Below are 22,739 nucleotides of genomic sequence, written 5' to 3'. Positions count from 1 at the left end.
CTGTTTATTGTAAGCAAGTTTTATTGCATAACTTGCTTCTGCCAGATGATTTTTCTGTTAGTGAACTTCCCAGCCTGTGTTCTTTTAACATTATCCCGGTTTCTTCCATCTGTGGTAGTTGAATTTGATTTTCATGCTCAATTTCTTAAAAACCATAACACAGCAGTAGCCTCAGGTTGGAAATATGGAACCCAGAGTTCCACAAGGCTAAGGAGCTTCTTAAATTTTTTTTCCTTTAATAAAATTTCTCATCCATCTCATTGCTTTTTTTTCTGTCTTTCTCTCTCTCTCTCTCTCTGTACTGGAGTTTGGAACCCAAGGCCTCATACATGCTACCTAAGCACTCTACTTCTAAACTACATCACTGTCCTTTTTTATTTTTTATTTTGAGACTGGATTTCACTAAGTTGCTCAGGCATGTCTGAAATTTGTGATCTTCCTGCTTCAGCCTCCTGAGTAGCTGGGATTATAGGCTTGTACAATCATATAGGCAAATCATACTTTTCTTGCATAACCCCTTGTTATGTAAATGTGAAAATAATTTGGGGTTGAGGAATATAGCCCAGTGGTAGAACTTGCCTAGTATATGTGAGACCCTGGGTTCAATCCTCAGCACCAGGGAGAGAGGAAAGTAAGATTTGATGATTGAGAGAAAGAGATTTTCAAATTCATGGAGAAGATTTGGTTATTTGATGTTTGTGGGAAAAAATGTAGTGGGAAGAATTATAGCCGATATCTACTGGGAACCATAGTTCCATCATTGCTAGGAATAGATTTGGAGTTGTTTTCAATATAAGAACCAAACTTTTAACTCCTTTGGTATAATATTTATCTTGTATGCTTTTACAGTGCCTAATATTAGATTTATGTAGATGGATAAAAAATATAAAGACATATCGTAGTGCAATTCTAGGTTCATAGCACAATCTGAGTGAAAATACAGAGTTCCATATTCCCCCAGTAGCAATGTGCACAGCCTCCTCCCCATCAACCTCCCTCCAATACTATCCCTCCTCAGAGTGTGGTACATTTTTTAGAGTTAATGAACCTATACTGACACATCATTATCGTCCAGAGTCCATTGTATATCCATGAGAGTTTATTCTTGGTGTTGTAAATTCTATGGGTTTGGATAAATATATATTGTGTCCACCATTGTAGTATCATACAGAATAGTTTCACTGTCTTAAAAATCAAATCCTCAGGCTTGTAATCCCAGTGGCTTGGGAGGCTGAGGCAGGAGAATCATGAGTTCAAAGCCAGCTTCAGCAAAAGTGAGGTACTAAGCAACTCAATGAGACGCTGTCTCTAAATAAATACAAAGTAGGGTTGGGGATGTGGCTCAGTGGTCAGGTGCCCCTGAGTTCAATCTCCAGTACCAAAAAAAATCAGATCCTCTGTGTTTCACTTATACATCCCACCCTACCCCATTAGCCCCTGACAACCACTAATCTTTTCACTGTTTCTGAAGTGTCTAGAGTGTTATACAATTAGAATCATACAACAACGTTAATTTTAATCTCTGAAATTCAGTATGTCAAGGGTTGGGGACAGGTTGACATACTGAAAATTTTCTTTCAAAAGCTTCGTTTGGCAACATTTTCACAAAAATATTAACCACTGCTTTTGAATTATGTATTCAACATAATTACCAAAGCATAAAAACAGGATTTTTTTCCCCCTGTGTCTGAAGGGCTGCATATAACTTCTTATGCACTTGCAAGTTAATTATGGGCATTGAAAGAGAAGTGCTGATATCGTATTTTGATTACCTTCTCTACCCTCCATTTCCAAATGGAGTAAAGTGGGGTCAAGTAGTCTCATAAGCTCTAAGCCCCTCTCCAAAGCCTTTCTGGCAGCAGGCCTGACAATACCGGGTGCATGAGCACATAGTGTCTAGCTTGGTCTCCTTAGTCATCTCTGTGCACGTGCTGCTGGCTTCGCTGCTGGGTTTTGGCCAGAGTGGCTATGGAGCAGGGCCAAAGGATTATGAAAAAGAGCTAGGTTAGGTTTCAGTTCTCTGTGATTATACTTCTACACTGGAAGATCTAGTAGCCAATTGTCATCAACCACATTTCTCACACTTTGCCTGATGAGTTACTTGTACTGGTATTCACAGGTTACCAGAATTTTTTTTTAGGGGTCTATAGTTTTTATTTTAAATTGCCATCCAATGAGTAGGAACTTTTAGAGTCTACCTGTGATTTTCTCTTTTGCTTGTATCAGGGCTTTATAGAAGGAATTGTTGAAAACTCTTTCACTGATAGAAAGCTGTATAAGACTTTTATGTTTTTATTTAAAATTTTCAATGTATCAACTATGATAACATGTATTTGATACATACTAAAAAAACAACATAAAGTTCTTAGAAAGTGGTCCGTTTCTTTTCCTTTTGAAATGTAGGTCAGAGGATGCTGTTCTGAAGTTCCCATTAAGATATGTTATCAGTCTGTTTATTTTGGCAAGATAAACTGTTAAGACCTAACAAGTGATGTCTGTGAAGCACATGCTTTGTTAAGTATATAAACAGGCCACAGATGTTTCTATGGGAAGAAAGTATTTTATTCATCTGTGTTCCAGTATTCAGCTCTTAGCATTTCATACATTTTTGTTGAAGGATAAAACCACCTTCTCCCACTACTGACAACAAATCAAGTACTGTGCTTAGGTGTTTTAGCACTCTTTTTGGTTATTTTATATGTATTCTGTCATTCATCCTCAATCATATGTGACTTTATGATGACATATACAACATATATGTAGTTCTAAAATGTAGTAAAATAGCTATGTGTGAACCCACAACTCAACTCCAGCATTTGGAGTACCTGATGCTTGAGACTATTAGCATGTTATATTTAAGGTTCATCTCCCTCAGTGTTCTCCTACTCTACTCCCAACAGCAGAGATGACTGACTACTGGTCTCAAGTCTTATCATTTCTTTCCTTTAAAGTTTTTAATCATATATATGTATTCCTATAACTGTATCATTGAATATTATACTATAGTTTATCCATTCTCTTATAAATGAATTTTTGAGTTTCCCTCCTTTGTCATTACAGTGTTGCTATAAATATTCTTTTATATTTTTGAAAGTTTTTCTTTTTCTTTTTCTTTTATGTGTGTGTGCATGCGTGTCTGCGCGAGTGTGTTGGGAACTGAACCCAGAGGCTCACACATTCTAGTCAAGTGTGGGTTACATCCCCAGCCCTTTTGAGAATTTTCAGTTTTCAATCCGGGATTGAACTCGGGGACACTTGACATTTGAGCCACATCCCCAGCCCCATTTTGTATTTTATTTAGAGACAGGGTCTCCCTGAGTTGCTTAATGCCTCACTTTTGCTGCGGCTGGCTTTGAACTCATTCATGATCCTCCTAACTCAGCTTCCTGAGCCACTGGGATTACAGGTGTGCACCAGTGTGCCCGGTCCTTTTGAGAATTTTTCTAAGGTTTAAATTTAGGAGTGAAATTTTTGGATTTTAGGATATGTAAATGTTCACTTTTATAAGGTAGTGTCAAAGTATTTACTGAAGTAATTGGGTCTATATACATGTTCATGAGTGGTGTGTATGAGTTTTCTTTGATCCATTTCCACTCCAGCATTAAACACTAAACAAGTTAAAATAGAGTCTTTGCTTTCTCAAAGACTAATAACATTAAGCTTTGTAGATGCAATTCTTGTGATTCCTCTTTCAAAATGCTTGTTCCTGTCCACTGCTGTTTTTGATTTGTTGTTTCTAATGCTGTTGTTTGTTTATGTAGTACCAGGGTTTTAAAACCCAGGCTTTGTGCGTTTTAGGCAAATGCTCTATGATTAAGTATATCCCCAGCCCTCCAATTGACCATATTCCTGTTGAGTTGTTGATCTTAGTGATTTGTACAGTTTTTTTTTTTTAATGTTCTGTGTACTAATTTTTTGTTGGTTTGTGTTGCAGATCTGTTCCCCTGTTTTGTTTTCCCTTTTCATTTTATGGTCTTTTCTCTTAATTTGGAATAAGTTTAGATTTATAGCCGAGTTGCAAAGGTACAGAACAGAGAGTTTCCATATATCTTGTACCTAGTTTTCCCCTAATATTACTCTTACATAACCATAGTTTTTTTGTACTATAAATTAACATTGATATATTTTTGGTATTAAACTACAGACTTATTTGGATTTCACCAATATCCTCTTTTTGTTCCAGGATACCATGTTGCTTTGTGGTATCTTGTGATGAACACATTCTCATCTTACCATAGTTGAGATGATGATGATGATGATGATGATGATTTCCTTTGTGATTTTAGTTCTTTTGTTAGACCTTACCTCTTGTGTTCTAAATATTTCATAGTTTGCCTTTCATTATATTATCATCTTAGAACTGAAGTAGAAATCCAGTTTAATTTTTTTACATGGATAACAGGATTTTCCAGCACATTTATTGAATAGTATTGAATAGTACTTTATTTCTTTTTCTTTCTTTTTTTTTTTTTTTTAATTTTTGGGAGTGGGGGTACCAGGTATTGAACTCAGGGGCACTTGACCACTGAGCCACATCCCCAGGCCTATTTTCTATTTTATTCAGAGACAGGGTTTCATTGAGTTGCTTAGTGACTTGGTAAGTTGCTTTGAACTTATGATCCTCCTGCCTCCGCCTCCTGAGCCACTAGGATTATAGGCATGCTCCACCACGCATGGCAGTACTTTATTTCTTGATGATCTACAGGGCCATAGCTATAACATACTTAGTTTTCATGTATAAGTGGGTATTTCTGTACTTTTGTATAACAGTCCTAACAAGGAGTCTGGCTAGGTGGTAGACATGTTACATCACCTCATTTTTTCCATCAGAAGAGTCTTGAATATATTTGGTCCTCTGTTCTTCCATGTAAAACATTCAGTTCATCAAGTTGAATTGTGATTACTATTATAATGAATTTTTACAAAGAGTGAGCATCTTTACAGTATTAACTTTCTCTGTTCATGATTGTGGCATTTCTTTATATTAATTTTGGTCTTATTTATTCAACAAAGGAACAAATATTTTTTAAGAACTCATTTTTGTTGGTATCATGTCATATCTTTTGTAAGCTTTATTTTCCAGATTACTTCTGGCATAAGACATGCAGTTAGCATTTGTATATTGAGATGTTTAGTAACATTTCAGAATTTTTATTGATTCTAATAACCCCACCACCACCACACACACACACACACACTGGGGATTGAATCCAGAGGTACTTTACCACAGAACTATATTCCTAAAAAATGAGGGTACCAGAGATTGAAATCAGGGGCACTCAACAACTGAGCCACATACCCAGCCCTATTTTGTATTTTATTTAGAGACAGGGTCTCACTTAGTTGCTTAGCATCTCGCTGTTGCTGAAACTGGCTTTGAATTCTTGATTCTGGGATTCTTCTGCCTCAGCCTCCTAAGCTGCTGGGATTGCAGACACATGCCACTGCCTGGCTCCTACCCCATTTTTATTTATTATTTTGAGACAAGTTCTTGCTTAGTGGCTGAGGGCCTCACTAAGTTCCTGAAGCTGACCTCAAACTAATGATCCTCCTACATCAGCCTCCTGAGTTGTTGGGATTATAGGCACACCACTACTGTGCCCAGCTGATAGTTTGTCTTCAGAGTGTTTGATTTTCTATGGATGATGATATCTGCTCTGAATAATGAGAATTTGCATTTTTCTTTACAATCTTTATAATTTGTATTTCTGTTATTGTTTATTTTTTCCTCTTTGTATACTGATGAAAACAAGTGGTAATAGAAGATAACCTTTTCTATTTCATCATTAAGAACAATGTTTGCTGTAGGATGTTGAGCTGTCTTTTGTGGGTATTGATATTAATTAAAAGCTTATCTGCATAATATATTAATGTGGTAAATTACATATCTAGATTTTTCTTTTCTTTTTTTAAATTTTTAACTATTTTTTTAGTTATATCTTCAATTTTGCTAATATCTTCATTTTGCTAATTTATTTTTAAATATTTATTTTTTTACTTGTAGTTGGACACAATACCTTTATTTTTATTTATTTATTTTCATGTGGTGCTGAGGATTGAACCCAGGGCCTCCCACATGCTAGGCAAGCGCTCTGCCACTGAGCCACAACCTCAGCCCTTTTTTTTTTTCAAGATTTATTTTGTAGTTGTAGTTGGACACAATATCTTTGTTTTTTCCTTTTTCATTTTGACAATATTAATTCTGCTTATCTGAGAACAAGGGAGATCTTTCCATCTTTTTCTTTCTTTCTTTTTTATATATATAATAGCAGAATGCATTACAACTCTTATTACGTATATAGAGCTCAATTTTTCATATCTCTGGTTGTATACATAGTATACTCACACCAATTTGTGTCCTCATACATGTACTTTGGATAATAATGATCATCACATTCAACCATCATTAATTACCCCATGCCCCCTCCCTTCCCCTCCCACTCCTCTGCCCTGTCTAGAGTTCATCTATTTCTCCCATGCTTCCCCTCCTTATCTGACTATGAATCAGCTTCCTGATATCAAAGAAAACATTTGACATTTGGGTTTTTGGGATTGGCTAACTTCACTTAGCATTATCTTCTCTAACTCCATCCATTTACCTGCAAATGCCATGATTTTATTCTCTTGTATTGCTGAGTAATATTCCATTGTGTATATATGCTTCATTTTTTTATCCATTCATTTACAATACCTTTATTTTATTTATTTATTTTTATGTGGTTCTGAGGCTCGAACCCAGGGCCCCGCACGCTCTAGGCAAGCGCTCTATCGCTGAGCCACAACCCCAGCCCATATATCTAGATTTTTCTGATGTCAAAAATTACCTTGCCTTTCTGATCTGAGTCCAACTCGATCATGATATGTCATTTTTTTTTTTTTTAACGCACTGTTGGATTTGCTTAGTATCAGAGCGAAACCAGCTTCTCATGTTACTCTCAGACTCATCTCTTTCGATCAGTTTGTATAAAATTGGTTGTTTTGTTTTTGTTTGGTTCTGAGTAGTTCAGTAGGTCTCACCCATAAATCCACTGAAACTGGTGTTTTCTTTTTGGGAAAAGTAAAAATAAATAAATAATAAAATTAGTTGTAGATGCTCACAATACCTTTATTTTACTTATTTTTATGTGGCACTGAGAATCAAACCCAGTGCTTCACACATGCTAGGCAAGCACTCTACCACTTTTCTTCTTTGGGGGAAAAATTTAACTAAATTTTTTAAGTGGTTAGATATGGGAATGTTCATTTTTTTTCTTTTTATCCCTTGATTGAATTTGCCAAGATAGATTTTTGTAGGAATTTGTCAATTTCTTATAAGTTGTTAGTTTTCACTTTTATTTTGTTCTTCACATTCATAATTTGAATTTCCTTACTAATGTTATGAAAATGGAAAAAGTAATTCAAACAATTATGCAATGTTAAGATTATCCCAAAATTCCATCACATAGAATTGTTTTTTAAAATTTATTTATTTATTCTAATTTGTTATACTTGACAGCAAAATGCATTTCAATTCATAGTACATATATAGAGAACAATTTTTCATGTCTCTGGTTGGACACAAAGTACAGTCACACCCTTCATGTCTTCATACATGTACTTAGGGTAATGATGTCCATCTCATTCCACCATGTTTCTTACCCCTTTGCCCCCTCCCTTCCCCTCCTTCTCCTTTGCTCTATCTAATGTTCCTCCATTCCTCCCCTGCTCCCTCACCCAATCCGCAATCCTTACTATGTATCAGCATTCACATATCGGAGAAAACATTTGGCATTTGGTTTTTTGGAATTGGTTCACTTAGTATGATATTCTTCAACTCTCCATTTACCTGCAAATGCCATGATTTTATTCTCTTTTAATGCTGAATAATATTCCATTGTGTATATATACCACATTTTCTATATCCATTCACTGAAGGTCATCTAGGTTGGTTCCACAATTTAGCTGTTGTGAATTATGCTGCTATAAACATTGATGTGTTTGTATCACTGTAGTATGCTGTTTTTAAGTCGGATGTTTTTAAGTCCTTTGGGTATAAACTGAGGAGTGGGATAGCTGGGTCAAATGGTGGATCCATTCCACGTTTTCCAAGGAATCACCATACTTCTTTCCATATTGGTTGCATCAATTTGCAGTCTCACCAGCAATGTATGAATGTGCCTTTTCGCCCACATCCTCACCAACACTTATTGTTGTTTGTATTCTTAATAGCTGCCATTCTGACTAGAGTGAGATAAAATCTTTAGGAGTGGTTTTGATTTGCATTTCTCTAATTGCTATGGATGATGAACAGTTTTTCATATATTTGTTGATTGATTGTGTATCCTCTTCTGAGAACTGTCTGTTCAGTTCCTTGGCCCATCTATTGATTGGGTTATTTGTTTTTTTGGTGTTAAGATTTTTGAGTTCTTGATATATCCTAAAGATTAGTGTGTAGTAAAAATTTGCTCCCATTCTCTAGGCTCTCTATTCGCCTCACTGATTGTTTCTTTTGCTGAGAAGAAGCTTGAATTGTGTTATCATTTGAGTGACGGTCTTTCTTGGCATCTTTTGATTCACATGTAGGACTTTAAAAAATTCTAATTATGGAATTTTAATACTTGTTGAAAAAGCAAAAAATTAGATGTGAACCAAAATACTTGTAATTTCATCTTCTAATAGTTTCAATATACTTTTTTCTAGGTTTTAAAGCATAAATTAGACTTAAAATAATTGCTTTTCATTAATGTTATGAGCCATTTCTTATGTCCTTAACTGGTACACAGTGGAGAAATGGTTCAGTAAATCAATTTACTATTTATTCTACTATTTTAAGTAACGCTATAGCAAACTTTCTTTTACGTAAATCACCATGTGACTTTTCTGTTCAGTAGACATTCCTAAGGAAGTTAGTTTAATTTTTAGTTAACCCTTCAAGCATTTCCCCCCTCCATTAGGCTTCTTTCACAGCTGCTTTTCCATAAATCAGGCAATCGTTTTTGAAAGAGTGGTTAACTCTTAGAGAGAAGGATGGAAAGTAATTCCAGAACAGTTCAAACAATATTAGAAGTCTTTTTTAATAATTCTCTTTGTACCATATAAGACTTCTTTCTTGTAACTTACATAAAGAACACTTAAAATAAAATGGTCTTTTAAAACTTGCAAAATAGAATCAGGATAAAATTAAAACTAGAAGAAAAGAATAGCTCTGACACACTAGACTATATTCTGTGTGTGTTTCCAAACTCTTGTCCTTGCACATTTGGCTTCTTTGATATCACACATTCCTGGTATTTCTTCTGTGTCAGTGTTTTCCTCAAGCCCCTATGTGGGCTCTGTCTTTGTCCTTATTTTATTTTTATTTATTTTTTTGTGGTGCTGGGCATCAAACTAGGGCCGCTTGCATGCCAGATAAGCACTCTGCCACTGGACTTGTACTCCCTCTTCTGTCCTTATTTTTTTTACCAACACCTTACTTTTAAGTGAATGCTCCTGGTTTTATGATTTTAAAATTAAATATATATATAACTATGCCACATTTGTATTTCCAACCCTCTTCCCTAGATTGCAGATATATATCAGTTAATTGAACATCTCACTTGAATTTTTTATTTACATCTTGCACTGAACATGTCCAAAAGAGAAACCTTCCTTTCCTTGTACATGTTATTTTATTTAGTCTTTAGCATTTTAGGAAATAGACCACCATCTTTCCAGATGCTCAAGATAAAATTTCAGATGCCACCTTTGCTTTCTCTTTTCCCTCAGACTTTCGGTTTCCTTCCTTCAAAGTCTTCACTCAGTCTGGCCACTTGTCAGCATCTCCCTGCTGGCCCAAGTCACCATCATACTTTGCAGTGTAGGCAGTGTGCTTTTCTTTTAAAGAGCTGTATCATGTGTTATCATCACTGTTTATAACATTGCAGTGGCTTTTTGCTGCAATTAGAAGAAAACCTAGTCTCCTTTCAAGGCTCTCTGAATCTGTTTTTTCCTGCCACCCCCATTCTCACCTCAGGTTCTTTCATGACCTATCCCTATATACTCCAGGTTCACCAGCATTCTTTCTGTTGTGTGAAATTCCTAGCTTATTCCTCCCTCCTGGCTTTTGCAACTTTTAAAGGTAAAATGACTTTTTAGCAAATTAGCTCTGCCCAGGGAGATTTTGTACCACAAATAGCTCTATAAATTAGCCTGTTGATGTGGATCATCTCTCTTACCTGTTTCTCTGAAAATTTTCCCTTATTTTTAGTAGTTTAATTTTGGTATAAAACTTTAACCCCGAAACAGCAGTTCTTCATGAATAAGAAAGAATGGGGAAAAAAGAAATTAGGAATAGCAAGCTTAGTAATTTCACTAAGACTATGCAGAAAATTGTGTGTGTGTGTAGCATCATGGTTTGGTTAATGTTCGAATCACCTAGCTCCAACACCATCCAAAAAAAAAAAATGGAAAAGAAAATAGGTAGAAAGTGCCCATTTTATCTTTTTATTCGAACAGTTTTTTCTTCTTTTTTTTTAAGTTGTAGTTGGACACAGTACCTTTATTTATTTTATTTTATTTGTATGTGGTGCTGAGATCGAACCCAGGGCCTCACACATGCTAGGCAAGCACTATACTGCTGAGCCACAACCCCAGGCCCACATTTTTTCTTCTTTACTTTAGAAAAATGTTAGTGACTCTTTTTGCTTGAAAATACATGCTCCAGGTCTGGGGTTGTGGCTCAGTGATAGAGCGCTGGCCTAGCACGTGCCAGGCGCTGGGTTCAATCCTCGGTAACACATAAAAATAAATAAATAAATAAATAAAGGTATTGTGTCCAACTACAACTAAAAAAAAATTAAAAGAAAATACATGCTCCAAAATGTCCTGAACAGGTAGTCTTCTAAAATAAACAGTAATTTCAGATTGCCTAACAATTATTTAGACTAAGTTAGAAAAAGTTTAGAAGTTTAATTAAAACAATAAGAATCATCATTTTTTAAGGAACAACTTATAAACTGTGTGATTCTTTATGATGCCCATTTCTTTCTTTGGATATTTGTTTTATGAATGTTCTTTTTTTTTTTTAGCTTGATAAGGATGATATGGTATACATGGAAGCATATGATAAGTTGTTGGAGTCCTGGCTAACTTTGGTCCAAGATGACAAACATTTCCACAAAGGCTTTTTTACCCAACATGCAGTTCAAGTTTTTAATTCCTATATTCACTGCCACCTAGCTGCTCCAGATGGCACAAGGAATTTGGTAAGTTTTAAGCCAGGCGGTAATTAAGAATCATCATAGACTGTTTCATCTTAAGTAGTATATAAAACTAGGCATTTAAGATAGGCCCCCTGAGAAAATTTGCTGAGTGCAAAAGTGGCCCTTGTTGTGTAAATGAGTTCTTATATTGGCCGAGGGGGGTGTGTTACTTATAGTCCTCTCCTTTCATCTTTCATTTTCCTACCTTTGTCTTGCTAGTTGTGCAGTGCTAATGAATGATTTCTTATATCCAAAGGACCAGGAATGTGAAAAGATCATTTTATTGACAAGTGAAGTTCTCCAGTGTGGGAGGTGGGTTATGGGTATGCAGTTAGCTGTGCTTATTTTATGCACTGGTGAGTGATATTTCTACATCTTTTTGTGTTGTGCCTCTCTTTTGATAACCACTAGAGCTGTTGCCATGGTTAGAAAGGAGTCCCTGGATAGCTGCACTGAAGGTTGACTTTGTCCAGCTCTTCTTTCCATATGCAGTTTTGAAGCTATTTTATAGGGCCTCAAAAAATCCTGAATAAGATAGTACAGTTCCTCAATTGTTTTTTTCTTTTCACCTGTAATAGACTGCCAATGGTGTAGCCTCTCGTGAGGAAGAAGAAATAAGTGAACTTCAAGAAGATGATCGAGACCAGTTTTCTGATCAACTAGCCAGTGTAGGAATGCTAGGAAGAATTGCTGCAGAACACTGTATACCTCTTCTGACAAGGTACACACAGTCCAAAGAAACCCCATGGAGCAAATATTCTGTATTCACAATTCCCCGGAGAGCACTTAAAGTGTTTAAAGACTTTAAACACCCCCACCCCGTATCCCAGCACACTGGATCAATGGACAGAAACATACTCATGATTCCATTCTTTGGCTTATACATTTGGAGCCCAGGCACTACAGCATAGATGGCAGAGAGATTATGGAAAGCATGGTATGAGAAACAATTTGACCCATATCATAAAAAGTTGGAATAACCAATTTTCAAATGCGTGTTGTAAACCTTGATTGTTTGTAAAGCATTGTTTTCCTTCTGTGTCATAAATAGTAAATTAGATTCCTATGGTGCTATGACAACAATTGTGTACTATAATACTTTTGTATATTTGTTTTTTGTGCTAACATCTTAATTTATATTATCTAGTATAGGGAAGTTATAAATTGTTCTTCATCTTTGTGGTTGAACTTCATGAAGCTAATTGTTTTGTTTTTTCCTCTTTTTTAGTTTATTAGAAGAAAGAGTAACAAGACTCCATGGTCAGTTACAGCGACATCAGCAACAATTACTTGCTTCACCTGGTTCAAGCACCATTGATAACAAAATGCTTGATGATCTCTATGAAGATATTCACTGGCTTATTTTAGTTACAGGTTGGTTAGTTTTTCTTTTTAAAATGTAGTTGTCAACAGTGTAAGCTCTAAAAGAAGCTTGATATATTAAAAACAGTAGTTTATTTATAATATTGGACAAAATTTGGGTATAGTGTTATTTGCCACAGAGCTTTGGATGTATTCTTTTTTTTTTAAATACTGGCTAACATGTATTCATTGCCTATTGCACACCAAGTGTTTCATGTGGATCTCATCATACTCTACCAAAATCGTACTGTTAAGTATTGTTACTGTTACCATCATCATCATTATCCCCATCAAACAGACAAAAAAGCTAAGAGTATAAGAAAGTAGACCAAGGTCACATTGCTATTAATTTTTGGAGCCAGAGTGCAAATGTAGGCCGTCTGGCTTTTAGGATTTTCTTCCTTAACCACCATACTATTAGTGTTTATTTTAAATAATCAGGGAAAATTTTGACTTTTGGAAAGGCATTCTTTAATATTGATTTCTAGTATGAATAATAGAAATCATATTAACTTTATAGACAATATTACTGAAAATTATTAAAAGGTAGTGCATTCAAATGCCTACATGTCACTATGAATTATAAAATTGATGAAGAAAACATTTGTCCTTTGTATTTTTGAGGGTTGATAATCTGAGAAATTGAAAGTTTCTTCTCACCAACTTTAAATTAACAGATTAACAGTTATGATTTACTTTTACATCAATTTATGTGATGTATATAAATCAAATAAAACTGAAAACATTTATAGTGCAATTTGGTAAATGTAGATTTGTTAAGTGTTCATTTTTAATTTTTTTTAAACTGAAGGCTACCTCTTAGCTGATGATACTCAGGGAGAGACTCCGCTAATACCTCCAGAAATAATGGAATATTCCATTAAGCATTCATCTGAAGTTGACATTAATACAACACTTCAAATTTTGGGATCTCCAGGAGAAAAGGCTTCTTCCATCCCAGGGTACAACAGAACAGATTCTGTGATTAGGTAATATGAACTCTATAGCTGTGCTCTTGTAATTTATACTGTTTTATAAATTTTGAGTTGATGGGTAGATGAACAGAGGGATAGGCACGCTGTAAATCGGATACACAAACTAAAATAAAACTTGGAGAAGCCTTGAAATACACAAGGATGGCAAGTACTCAGTATTATTTAGGCAACACCACTGTGGTGGGAATTGACAGCTATTTCTAATACTGAAGAAAATAAATGTAAAATTACTCTAAATAGGAGATTTGGAAGAGACATTCGGTCTAATGTACTATGAACATAGCACTTGTCCTCCAGAAAATAGTACTGAGGTATGTACAGGCACCCTTAATAAGGGAAACAGGAATTTGAGGTTCTTAGGAACCAGGTGAACGTTAATATGTGTTTATTGTTCACGAAAGCTAAAACTACATTTCTTTGGCTTTCCTAAGGAAAACTAATTTTTTTCTTATAAAATGGAAATATTTATCTTGAATATGTGAAACAATGAGACCCTGTTGGGGGATTCACATGGTAGAATAGTGCCTCCAATGAGAGAGGATTCACTTTAGTCTTCCCAATAGTAATGGCAAGTTTTCATAATTTTTAATGGTGACGTTAAGAAGGGGTAAATATGGAATAAATAAATATACTTTTAAAAGTGGATTTGAAAATAGTATTTTAAATTTGAGTATTTTCAATTTAAATTAAGAATACAGTCAGAGATGTCAGTAATGATAACAAATTAGTTTTTTTTTTTTTTTCAGTTGCAAAATCAGTAACTCAAACAAGCTGCTATCCCTTCTATTCTTTTCTTAATGAAAAATCATGGACATCATTTAAATCTCTACAAAAGAAAAAGTGATTTTTTTTTTCCAAGTTACTAAGCTGATATCAAGGAAATCTTTGGGAATTCATTTCCTTTAAAATAAAACTTTCTATTTGAAAAGTTTTAAATCATTCTCTGGGATTACTATAGTCTTTAAATTCAGTATCTGTGGAAATCAGTGCTTTTGCTTTGGTTTGTTTTATGGTGAATGTTAATTTCAAAGACAACTAATTTCAGGGTGCTGTCATGTATTCTTTGTCATATTTCTTGCCTGGGTAGTACCATTAGGAGTGCTTTCCTTGTATTTTAAGTGCTTTTTCAAATTTTTTTCCAGTCCCAGGTATCAGTGTGGGAGCAAAACATCTTTGTATCTGAGAGCACAGACTATGGAGGGTTGTGCACCCCCCGCCTAAAAAAAAAAAAAAAGTCCCCATTTTTTTTTAATCCAAAAAATTAAATGTGAAATTAACTGGTGTTTAGGAAAAATGTTCCTTGTTTTACCAAAAACATAGTTCAGCTTTATTGAAGAAAATACCATTTAACAAATAATTATTGAGTACTTAACTATGTAGTAGTCATTAATGGTGCTTGGAATATATCAGTAATAAAACAAACAAAATTCACTCCTCCTATAGAGCTCCCTGTAAAGGAGAGATGATCAAGAAGTAAAATAATATTAGAAAACAGTAAATGCTGTGGGTAAAAATGTAAGCAGAGTAGGAGGATAAGGAGTTAAGACTTCAGGGATCATTTTAGTTTTAAACAGTGTGATGCACGTCGGCCTTTTTTAGAGGTGATTTGAGAGCAAAGACTTGAGGATGGTATGGAAACCATAAAGATGTCTGGGGGATAAGCATTCCAAGGAGAACAGCGTCTTATACCAATGCCCTGGGCATATCTGGCATGTTCAAGGAGAACAGCAAGAAAGCCATTGTGGACTAGGCAGACTGAAGTAGAATTTTGTAAGAGATGGTGTTGGGAAAATAGAAAAAAATTAGATAAGGTCTTTAGAACTGTATAGCATCTTTCACTTTTGCTCTGAGTGAACTGGGGTGCTGTTACACAGTTTTGAGCAGGAAAATTACTTGTGTGTGAAAAAGATTACTCTGCTGTATCAAGAGTGAATGATGAAAGTGAAAAGACCAGATATGTAGCTAGTTGCAGTAATTCAAGGATATGATGGTATCCAGATCAGATCAACCATAGAAAAGTCAACCATGAAAAAAGTTAAAAACACTGATTTATTGTGTTGACTTTTAGTTTGTGAAATGGAAATGTAATCCAGGATTGATTTAGGAAACTGAGTGCTGTCTAGAATATACAGTATTTTCAGATAGCATTCTTAAGGAACTCAAGTAGAATTGGGGTATTAATCTTGGAATAGCAAAAATAGAAGATATTTTGATCAGTAGTGTCTTCAATTCCCCATCATGATGGGATCTGAGGATATAATAAAGTGTATAGGAACACTTGTATGTACCTAGTCTACTGGCAGGGGACTTCTACTTGCAGAATGAAAGGAAGGCAAACAGTGCTCAAGAAGCAAAGGTGAGGAGAGAGAAAACTTGGTGTGGCTAGTGTGTGAATGTGATGGGAGGAGCACTGGTCCTGATGAGTGAGATGAGGTTGAGGCAGGGAGGGTGCTATAGGTGGGCTCATAAGGTAGGAGTGAAACTGGGGGAAAGGATTTGCAATAGATAAGTGAACTTATCCAGTTGTTTAGAGGTGATGTTCTGTGGAAGATAGAGTTAAAGGATAACAGCAAATTGGGAAGCATTTTGTTAGTATTTTGGAGTGAAGGTAGAAAAAGTCGCTTGGGTTTGAGAGGTGTGTCTGAATGAGCTCCCAGGAATATGCTAATTGTTGGATGTGGTGGAGAGGAGATAGAAAGGATGAAAGAATGCACTTGGGGCTCCCCTCTGTCTGCCAGACCACTGCCTGAGCTGCTGTCTGTCTGTCTGTCCATCTTTTTATTAATTTATTGGTACCAGGGATTGGACCCAGGGATGCTTAACCACTGAGCCACATCCCCAGCCCTGTTTATATTTTATTTAGATACAGGGTCTCACTGAGTTGCTCAAGGCCTTGCTAAGTTGCTGAGGCTGGCTCTGAATTCATGATCCTCCCAGCTCAGCATCCCAAGCTGCTGGGATTACAGGTTATTCACCTTTCTTCTACTTGACAAAAGAAAGGTGGACGCTCTCTCATTCTGACTTTACTGTGGGGATTGGCAGGTATATAAAAGATCACAGAGTGCCAAATAAAGGAGCAGGTGCAAATAGTGCAGTGTTTATTAGAATGAGTGTACAATTAGGAAGTTTATCCCATTGCGTTATGTAATATTGAATAGGACCTAATCTAGTGTCAGCTAAGAGATTATTAAAATAATTTTTGATGGTAGATCTCTGTGATTTTTGTCATATACCTTTAGAAGAAATTCAAATAATTGGGTGACCTTGCAGTTTTAAAAATACCTTCTTTTTATTAATATGAACAAGTTTTTTCACTGTTTTCTATCCATTAAAATGAAAAATACAAACCAAATTGTGTTCAATGGTGGCTTATCCTGGTAATAAGTAATATTTATTCAGAGATACATGGGAAAGAAAACACTACTGTGTTAGCCTAGACAGTTGTATCATAGTATGATCAGCAAATATAGCATATATATTTATTATATTAGGATAATGTTCTATAGGGAATTGGAAGTGAAAGAAAATTTTGTTCACATTTTAAATAGATGGTGTTAGCTATAAGAAGACTGATTGAATTCTAGTATATAAACATATAGTATTAATGTAATCATTTATTTAGAATTCTGGTAGGCTGGAAATGATCTAAAATTATTTAATCTTTTTTTGTTGTTGTTGGGGGTGGGACACGGGGAGATAATGAGGATTGAACTCAGGGGAACTCAACCTCTGAGCCACATCCCCAGTCCTATTTTGTATTTATTTGGGGTCTCACTGAGGTGCTTAGTGCCTTGTTTTTGCTGAGACTGACTTTGAACTCGCGATTCTCCTCAGCCACTGTGTTGGCAAATTATTTAATCTTATGGGGAAATTTTGGTATATTAACATAAATGAAATAATGAGGTTATTGGAATATTTTGTTTACCTACCCCCTAAAATAAATTTTGAGAGTTTGAGCACTGTTGTATAAGGAGTTCATGGATAGTGAGAAAAGAAAAGGTTCTAAGATAGAACCTTACAAACCTTCTGACTTAAAAGGAGGAGGCTGCCATTAAAGAATAGGAAAGAGTGAGCAGATGGATAAGGGGGATGTGGAAAATGTGGTGCTGGGGAAGCCAATGGAAGGAGTTTTCTCAAAAGGACAGAGTGGTCAGCATCATCTAGTACTTCTGAGACATTGAAGCTGGAAACATGTTCATCTGATTTCATTCCAAAGATTTCAGTCTTGAGAGTGGTGAGGAAAGGAGCAAAGACCAAACCTCTGATTAGATTCACAATATTGCTATTTAGTATTTATTAAATGTATTATAATAAGTTATTTTATTGTATCTTTGCCTTTTGGCTAAAGTCAAGTTAAACATATATATGACATGTGCCCATCTTGCACTCCCAGAACAAAGACATTTTTACTTACCTAAATATCATACTATGTTATTGACACCTCTTGGCCATATGAATTATGTATCGGGGACAAAGAAAATATATGCACTTATGTAATCTTTATAGCAAGATTCTTATTTTAAAATACTATTAGGAATCACGTTTAATGGGAAACTGAGGTCTATCAGATTTGGAAATAAGGCTTGGTACTGCAGACATTCTAGAGGAGTCAGTTCCAGATCTTATACCATAACAGATCTTGTGTTTTATGGTATAAAATCACATGCTGTGCCTACCGAAGGAGTTTTAGATAGTGATGGAATGCTGAAAGAATTTGGCATGCACTCTGAACATTTAATTTTATATATTTCTCCATTTTTCATCTTTAGACAGTAATGCTGAGATTTGCACGTGCAATAATGTCTCTAGTGTTGACTTTCTTCCTTTTCTTTATCTTGTCTCCAACTTTGTCATTCTCATTAGAAATATTGTAAAGCATTTGTCTACAATCCAGTTGATGATATTTTCAAGTATTTACTGGCCTAAACCCAGAGACTTGAGAATAAAAATGGACTTTTAAGAAAAAAATATAATTAGACAACCTCTGAAACAATAAAAGAATAAATGACTTCTGTTTTATACCTACAGGCTATTGTCTGCTGTTCTAAGAGTTTCAGAAGTTGAATCTCGAGCAATAAGAGCAGATCTCACTCACCTACTAAGCCCTCAAATGGGCAAAGATATTGTTTGGTTTCTAAAACGCTGGGCCAAGACTTATCTCCTTGTGGATGAAAAACTGTATGATCAGGTCAGAATGTAAAACTTCTACACTTCCTTTGGATTTATGATGATAGTTATAAAAGTGAGAACATTTTTCTTATTGATTTTTCTCATCAAAATGGAATTGGAACATTTTTCTGTACTGAAGACAGCTGAGAATTCTACTGCTATTTTGTGGCTTTTCTTAGAGCACATTCATTATTAGTTTATTTATTTTACCAGTGTTAAGATACAATTACAAAATTGGGCACAGTGGCACATGCCTGTTACCTCAGTGACTTAGCAGTCTGAGACAGGAGGTTTGCAAGTTCAAGGCCAGCCTCAGCAACTTAGCGATGCCCTGTCTCAAAAAAATGAAAAAGGCTGAGGATGTAGCTCAGAGGTTAAACATCCCTGGGTTCAATCTCTGGTACAACCACCACAACAAAAAGATAACAGACTGCTATTTGGAAATTGAGTAATATATTCATTATAGTGTGGAAAATAAAGAGTGAATTGAGAATGTCTTTTTGGACTTAAGAAATTAATAATTTATAAAATTAATGTGAATAAGCACTACTTTGGATTTAGACTCAGTTTTTCTGTGGATTATTTTTTCAGATGATTGATATTTCTGATCTCACAACATTTGTTTTCTCTCTTAAGATAAGTCTGCCATTCAGTACAGCATTTGGAGCAGATACGGAAGGTTCTCAGTGGATTATTGGCTACCTCTTACAAAAAGTCATCAGTAACCTCTCAGTCTGGAGTAGTGAGCAAGACCTTGCAAATGATACTGTGCAGCTCCTTGTCACTTTGGTGGAAAGAAGAGAAAGGTAAACCCATTGTTGGAGAGCCTGGGGGGCAGTGCATGCACGCACACAGACACTCATGCCATGGGGGTGTATGTGTGGGAGTAGTTTGCAGGTCTAAGTCCAGATAGATGCTACATTTTTTATGGTAGGTTTTTTTTTTTTTTTTTTAAGCTGTTATCATGCTATCTCAACAAATGTAGATGGGGCTTTCTTGTGTTATAATTGAAGATTGCATTGACTGTTCAAAGATTTGGCATCGGAGAACCTTAAGAGTAACATAAGTCTTATTAGTAATTTATAGTTTTTAAAAAACACTTGAGTGTAGAATATTCTCACTTCATTTTTTTTTCAGTTATCCTGTTAGCATTATTTCCAACTTTAAAGATGAGAACACCTGATACTTAAACTCTAGTGCTTTCTATAGCAATTCTGAAAATACTTTAATTTTTCTTTCTGTACATGAGTATTATTATTGTTGGCAATACTCTTGCCGTTGCTACTATTTATCAAATTCTTATAATTTGCTAAATATTGTCCTAAGAGTTTCATATGTGGTATCTCACTTAATCAGTATCAGTCTCAGTTATCAGTCAGCGTGAGATTGAAGGTTGCTGTAACTATTATTATCCATATTTTTCGGATTATAAAATTGATTGAGATCAATTAATTCCAGCTGGTTGTAGTTGTGCATGTCTATAGCCTAACCTACTCGGGAGGCTGAGGCAAAAGGATCACTTGAGCTCATGAATTCAAGACCAGCCTGAGCAATATAGTGAGATCCCCACCTCAAAAAAAAAAAAAAAAATCCAATTATCTTTAATTTTCATTTTCTTAATATATGTGAAAGTAATATATGTTTTATTATTTCTACCCAAAGGGCAAACTTAGTAATTCAGTGTGAAAACTGGTGGAACCTAGCTAAGCAGTTTGCAAGCCGCAGTCCCCCTCTTAATTTCTTGTCAAGTCCTGTGCAGAGGACACTGATGAAGGCTCTTGTCTTAGGGGGTTTTGCACATATGGATACAGAAACCAAACAACAATATTGGACAGAGGTAATAGTTCTCTCTAATTTAATTGCACCCTCTCATGTAACTCTGTAGTTGCTTTATCTATGTATCTATGGTCTATGGGGATACAAATATTTCAGTCATAGCTTTTTTTGATGTTTTTTCCTCTAGTGAATGTGTTGAAGCTTATTACTTGACAAATAACTCAATTTTATCATTTGTCCATACCTGCTTATGTGGAAACATTGAATATTATCAAATGTTCTATATTTTAGGCATATTTTCCCAAGCCTAATCAGGGTCTAAACTTAAAATCTAAGATTGGGGGTGTGGCTCAACAACAGAGAACTTCCCTACCATGCATGAAGCTGTGGGTTAGATCCCCAGCATTGGGGGAAAGATTGAATTATGACATAAAAATTGGTGAAATGGGGGCTGGGTTTGTGAATCAGTGGTAGAGCCGCTCGCCTAGCATGCATGAGGCACTGAATTTGATCCTCAGCACCACATAAATGTGAAATAAAGATATTGTGTCCACCTAAAACTTAAGAATAAATATTTTTTTAAAAATTGGTGAAATGTTTTCTTGTCTTGAGCAAACAGACACAAATTAACCACTTTGTTTTCTGGGGCTTCTGTAAACTTGGTAGCTTAAAAAATAGATGTTTATTGTCTCATAATTCTGGAGTCTGGAAGTTCAAGATCAGGTATCAGCAGGGTTGGTTCATTCTGAGGGCTCTAAGGAAGAATCTATACTTTCTGGTAGTTTGCTGGCAATCTTTGTCGTTCCTTCATAGGTACATGCATCATCCTGATCTGTCTTTGTGTTCACATGGTATTCTTCTTAAGTGAGCATCCACATCCAAATTTCCCCTTTGATGCAACACCAGTTATATTGGATTAGGAGCCCACTCTATTCCAGTGTGATCTCATCTTAACTGATTACATCTGCAATGACTCTTTGTTCAAATAAGTTCACATTTTGAGGTGCTTGAGAATTGGATTTCCACATAGGAATTTCTAAGGGACACAGTTCAATTCATAACAACCACCATGGACATATTATATATAATAAGTTTTGAATTAGGGCTTAGGTGTGTATGTACATTATTGACCTGTAGTCCTTGTGTCTAAAGTGCTCTTAATTTCTGAGAAGGGGCACAGTAGCAACAGTTGTGTGTGACCTCGGAAGTCAGAGGTCACAGACTGTATGTTTCTAGTTTAAATAATTGTATCATATGGAATTAAGATACTGTTCCCATGAATGTGAGTACTTATATTTACAGTACAAGATTTAGGATCTGGAGTTAGTGTTCTATGCTAAGAAGAGTAGGGAAAGAAAGAGCAGGCAAGAGCTTTGTGTTGGGTGCTCATTAGAACAGAGGTTTGCAAACTGCAGCCCATAGGTGAAATGTGGCCTGTTTTTATAAACAAAGTCTTATTGAAATAATTGTTTACATCTTCTCTATGGCTCTGTACTTCACACAGTGCAATCTGAAATATTTACTCTGACCCTTTATATAAAAAACTTTGCTGACCCCCCCCCCCGTAAAGTCTTAACTTTTTATCTTTTTTAAAAATGTTTTTGCTAATCCTTTGAAAAGAGATGGAATGAAATTGCACAGTTCTGTGAATGGTACTGAAAAACTGATATTTCATGACTTGGGTGTCATTTCTTTGTGTATGCCAGAATGTAGTGTGTATATATATTCCTTACTTTCTGTGCTTGAGCTGCCTCCAATAATTAGAAATCATTTGGAAACTAAATATTGATCCAAGTTGAGGAACTAAATAAAGCGTGTTTAGAAAGTTTATGCTGTACTTTTATAGGTTCTTCAGCCACTTCAGCAGCGATTCTTAAGAGTGATAAACCAAGAAAACTTTCAGCAGATGTGTCAGCAAGAGGAAATCAAGCAGGAAATCACTGCTACACTGGAGGCCCTTTGTGGCATTGCTGAGGCTACCCAGATTGACAATGTAGCCATTCTTTTTAATTTTTTAATGGACTTCCTTACCAATTGCATTGGGTTGATGGAAGTTTACAAAAATACCCCAGAGACTGTCAATCTCATTATAGAAGTTTTTGTTGAAGTTGCACATAAACAGATATGCTATCTTGGAGAGGTGAGCACTTTCTAGTTTTTATCCCTTCAGGATTAAAACTCTTCAAAGCTCCAATAATGTATTGATGCATGTTTTCTA

General features: G+C 35.5%; 1 protein-coding gene across 4 annotated transcripts in view; it reads left to right on the top strand.

Moving 5' to 3' along the window:
* The window catches only part of Xpo4 (exportin 4), a 120,455-nt gene that overhangs the window by 83,530 nt on the left and 14,186 nt on the right, over positions 1-22,739 (top strand). For all 4 annotated transcript variants that reach the window (XM_058580647.1, XM_046447724.2, XM_046447733.2 and 1 more), the window contains 8 exons: positions 11,046-11,222; positions 11,798-11,940; positions 12,448-12,593; positions 13,393-13,570; positions 18,605-18,764; positions 19,382-19,551; positions 20,408-20,582; positions 22,368-22,661. In XM_058580647.1, coding sequence (XP_058436630.1) covers positions 11,046-11,222; positions 11,798-11,940; positions 12,448-12,593; positions 13,393-13,570; positions 18,605-18,764; positions 19,382-19,551; positions 20,408-20,582; positions 22,368-22,661 — 1,443 coding nt within the window. The remainder of the gene's footprint in view (positions 1-11,045; positions 11,223-11,797; positions 11,941-12,447; positions 12,594-13,392; positions 13,571-18,604; positions 18,765-19,381; positions 19,552-20,407; positions 20,583-22,367; positions 22,662-22,739) is intronic.

This window comes from Marmota monax, unplaced genomic scaffold (genome assembly GCF_021218885.2).
Source record: "Marmota monax isolate L192 unplaced genomic scaffold, Marmota_monax_Labrador192_F-V1.1 WCK01_AAM20220418_F8-fsc00043, whole genome shotgun sequence".
NCBI lineage: Eukaryota > Metazoa > Chordata > Mammalia > Rodentia > Sciuridae > Marmota > Marmota monax.
This window is presented reverse-complemented; position numbering and strand designations above follow the sequence as displayed.